At 37.1% G+C, this 4,099-nt stretch overlaps 1 protein-coding gene across 1 annotated transcript; it reads right to left on the bottom strand.

Moving 5' to 3' along the window:
• Nucleotides 1-1,467: 1,467 nt before the first annotated feature.
• LOC134700927 (uncharacterized) lies at nucleotides 1,468-3,669 on the bottom strand. Its single transcript, XM_063562077.1, has 2 exons — nucleotides 2,937-3,669; nucleotides 1,468-2,429 (listed from the first exon to the last, which is right to left on the bottom strand). The coding sequence occupies exons 1-2, from the start codon at nucleotides 3,667-3,669 to the stop codon at nucleotides 1,468-1,470; spliced, it is 1,695 nt and encodes a 564-aa protein (XP_063418147.1).
• Between the last annotated feature and the right edge of the window lie 430 nt (nucleotides 3,670-4,099).

Raw genomic sequence — 4,099 nt, 5'->3', positions numbered from 1 at the left:
AAATTTTAAAGACCCCATCACGAATTGGTTGACCGTTAAGGAATAACAGTTTCACAAATGATATCAGACATGTTCCTTATGTCGTAACTACAATTCCCTCCCCTTTCATGAATGTGAGCCACCGAATTAGACTATTTATTGGATTTGTTATAACATGAACAATAAAACGAGTGCCACATGTGGAGCAGGATCTGCTTACCCTTCCTGAGCACATGAGATCCCCCCTAGTTTTTTGTTGATTTCGTGTTGCTTATTATTTCGTTTTCTGTGTTGTGTCATGTGTACTTTTGTTTGTCTGTGTGTCTTTTTAATTTTTAGCCATGGCGTTGTCAGTTTACCTTTTGTCCCTCTTTGAAGTATTTTGTATGCACAGAATTATTGATATGTCATAATGTGTGTCTATAGTGTTATTAAAAAAAAAGAACATGTGGTATGGTTGCCAATGAGGCAACTCTCCACAAGAGACCAAATTGACACAGAAATTTACAACTATAAATCATCGCACAGACTTCAACAATGAGCAAGCCCATACCGCATTCCTTACCTTAATCCTCTTCATGTTCTTGAACACATAAGGCATCAACAAGGGACCTCCAACTCGTTCTATCTTTTGCGATTCTTTCTATTTGATTCCAGGTGTATCCATGTCTTTTTATCTCTGCTGCTATATCTCTCCTCCATGTACCTTTCGGTCTTTCATGCTTTCTTGTCCCTTGTGGTGTCCATGTCAATACCTTTTTCACATGCCGGTTGTTGTCCATTCGCAGTATATGTCCAATATATTTCCACCGCCTTCTCATGATCTCATTCACTATATTCTTCACACCTGTTCTTTCTAATAGTTCACTGTTTGAAATTACACTTGGCCATCTGATGTTAATTATTCGTCTCAAACAGCGTCCTTCGATTCCTCTAATTCGACTTTCTACTTTTTTGGTTGTTCTCCATGTTTCTGAACCGTACAACAGAACTGATCCTACATTGCTCACATACAATATGATCTTTGTCTTTCTGGATATTTTGTTGCTTTCCATATGTTATTCAGGATTTTGAATGCAGAAACTGCTTTGCCAATACGGATGTTAACTTCTTCTTCAATATTTCCTTTTGCATTTTCTCTTCTACCAAGATAATTAAATGAGTTTACTTGTTCCAGTTCTTTTCCATTCACTGTTATTGCTTTATTGTTCTTTGTACCTATCTTCATCACCTTAGTTTTCTTTGCATTTATCTTCAGTCCTACTTTTGCTGCCTCTGATGTTACTTTATCTGTCTTTTTCTGCATGTGTTCATGTGTATGATAAAAGAGGCTGATATCATCAGCAAAGTCCATGTCCTCCAAAAATGTTGTTAGTCCCCACTGTATACCATGATTTTCAGTTGTTGTCTTCTTCATTACCCAGCTGTCAACCACCAATATAAAGAGAAAAGGAGATATTAAGCATCCCTGTCTTACTCCAGATGTTATTAAAAACAATCTGATAGTTTTCCATCATGTCTGACTGCACATCTAAAACCATCATACATTTCCATAATGATGTTAATTATTTTTTGTGGAATTCCATACATACTCATGATGTACCAGAGTGACTCTCTATGGACGCTATCAAAGGCTTTTCCGAAATCCACATAATTTATATATCTTGGTGACCTCCATTCTAGTGCATGTTCTATAATATTTCTCAGTATGAAGATGTTATCTATACATGCACGGTTTGTTCTAAATCCACTTTGTTCTTCCCGTAGAATGGAATCGATTTTGTCTTTGATTCGTTCTAAAATTATTCTACAAAGTATCTTACCAGGCACTGATAGTAAAGTAATTCCACGCCAGTTGTTACAATCTGTAAGGTTACTTTTATTTGGTAGTTTTATGATGATACATAATGTACCATCTTTCCACTGGGTAGGTAGTATTTCTTTTTCCCATATTTCATGCAGCAAATCACGTAGGATGTTCACGTTGAGATTTATGTCTGATTTTAGTACTTCTGCTGGTATGCCATCTACCATAGGAGCTTTGTTGTTTTTAAGTTTTTTAATGGCTGCTTTGATCTCATCATCTGTAATGGGTCCCATTTCTATTTCTATTGGTGGTGGAGCTTCCTCTGATCTGTCAACTGAGATTTTTGGTTCAGGCCTATTCAACACCTCTTCAAAATGCTCTTTCCATCTTTCCAGTTGTTTCTCAAATTTGCATATTGTCTGACCATCTTTATCTTTGATGTGAGTACTGTTGGTATTTACTCTGCCACTAAGCTGTTTTGTAATGTTATATAGCTTTCTCATATCTCCAACTTTAGATGCATTTTTAGCCTCTCTTGCAATCTTATCTATGTATGCCTTTTTGTCTGCCTTAGCATTCTTTTTCACTTCTTTTTCCTTACTATTGTATAGATCTTTTGATCTCTCTTGTTGTTCTCCTGTTGCTTGAGTTGGTTTTTGATTTTAACAGTTTCTTTCCATAATTAGAGCCCAGGTTTTTTCAGATATCCATTCCTTTCTTTCTTTATTCTTGTAACCTTAGATGTTTTCACTTGTTTTTAAATAAATTTCACTCATATGTTGCCATTTAGAGTTTATGTCAATGTCATTTTCTTCAAGTTGTAAAACCTCAAATCTGTTCTTCAGTTCTATATTGAAGTTTTGTTATATTTCAGGTTGTTTAAGTTTTCAAAAGTCTATGATCTTGCTTGGTGTTTTGCATTTATTTTTTCTTAATTTTAGTCTGATCTTTCCAATGACTAGGTGATGATCGCTGTATACATCTGCACCTCTTTTCACTTTCACATCTAATTATGATGACCTCCATTTCTTATTAATCAGTATGTGATCGATTTGGTTTTTCACTTTCCCATTTGGAGACACCCATCTGGCTTTATGTATGTTTTTATGTTCAAAGATTGTTCCCCCAATTATCAGATTGTTCATAGTACACATCTCCACTAATCTTTCACCATTGTTGTTAATTTCTCCAAGCCCATGTTTCCCCATCACTTCTTCTGAACCTATGTTAGTTGAACCTACTTTTGCATTAAAATCTCCAATGATGGTAGGTACATCATGCTTTGGTGTATCCATTATGATTTGATTTAATTTATCATAATAAATCTCTTTCTCGTTATCTGTATAATCATTTGTTGGGGCATAGCATTGGATAACGGTCATGTGTCCATAACTGGTCTTCATTCGTATTTTTGTTATTCTTTCATTTATTGCTATCCATTCTGCAACAGAGTTGCTTGCACTCTTACTCAATAGAATAGCTACGCCTTCCTGGTGTCTACCATCTGTACGTCCTGAATAATAAATTTCTGTACCTGAATTGTGTTTATATTTTCCTGAATCAGTCCATCTGCATTCACTAACACCCAATATATCAAGCTTGAATCTCTTCATTTCCTTAATTGTTTGATCAGTTCTGCTTGTTTCGTTCATAGTTCTAACATTCCAACAACCAAATTTTAACGTTTGTTTAAGAGACAGAATAGAGTTTCTCAGAGTCTTGTCGCTCGTCATAGGCTGCATTCCTGCAGAGGTTTCTATCTGTCTACACCGAACTAATTGATTTTCCCTTGTTTCTGTTTCTGTAGCATAAGTTTCTTTCCGTGGCTGAGTAGATAGCCCAGCGCACAACCCCCTTACCAGGAGGGCCAGGGATTTATTCATCAAGGTTTCCTTCCTCTAGATGCGTCGCTAGCCAAAGCTTATGACTCTCATCCTGCCATTGGTTTTATATCGAGTTTTCCTTCTCTTAGATGAACTGCTTTAACAGAGCTATGATCTTCATCTGACCAACTATTTACCCATAGCTGGGGCAAGGTTGATGAGTGCTAGGGCATGTCCACACGCCGGTGGGCCTACACACTGCATCTCTGGGGCCCTTGCTGCTCCGAGATCCTCTACAATAATGCTTAGGATGCTAGCTCCTAGTTACCGTGTGTTGTCGCGAGGAGACATTGTAGACGTCTTGAATAATGCAGAGGCTATGTACTCGGCTTTCTTTTCACCTGCAAAAGCAGGCTAGCCAGCGGTGATAGAGAAGCTATGGTTCTAACCACACTAGACGCATGCACAATCCTGTGGACAAACCACCAAC

The sequence above is a fragment of the Mytilus trossulus genome, unplaced genomic scaffold, assembly GCF_036588685.1.
Source record: "Mytilus trossulus isolate FHL-02 unplaced genomic scaffold, PNRI_Mtr1.1.1.hap1 h1tg000210l__unscaffolded, whole genome shotgun sequence".
Lineage (NCBI taxonomy): Eukaryota > Metazoa > Mollusca > Bivalvia > Mytilida > Mytilidae > Mytilus > Mytilus trossulus.
This window is presented reverse-complemented; position numbering and strand designations above follow the sequence as displayed.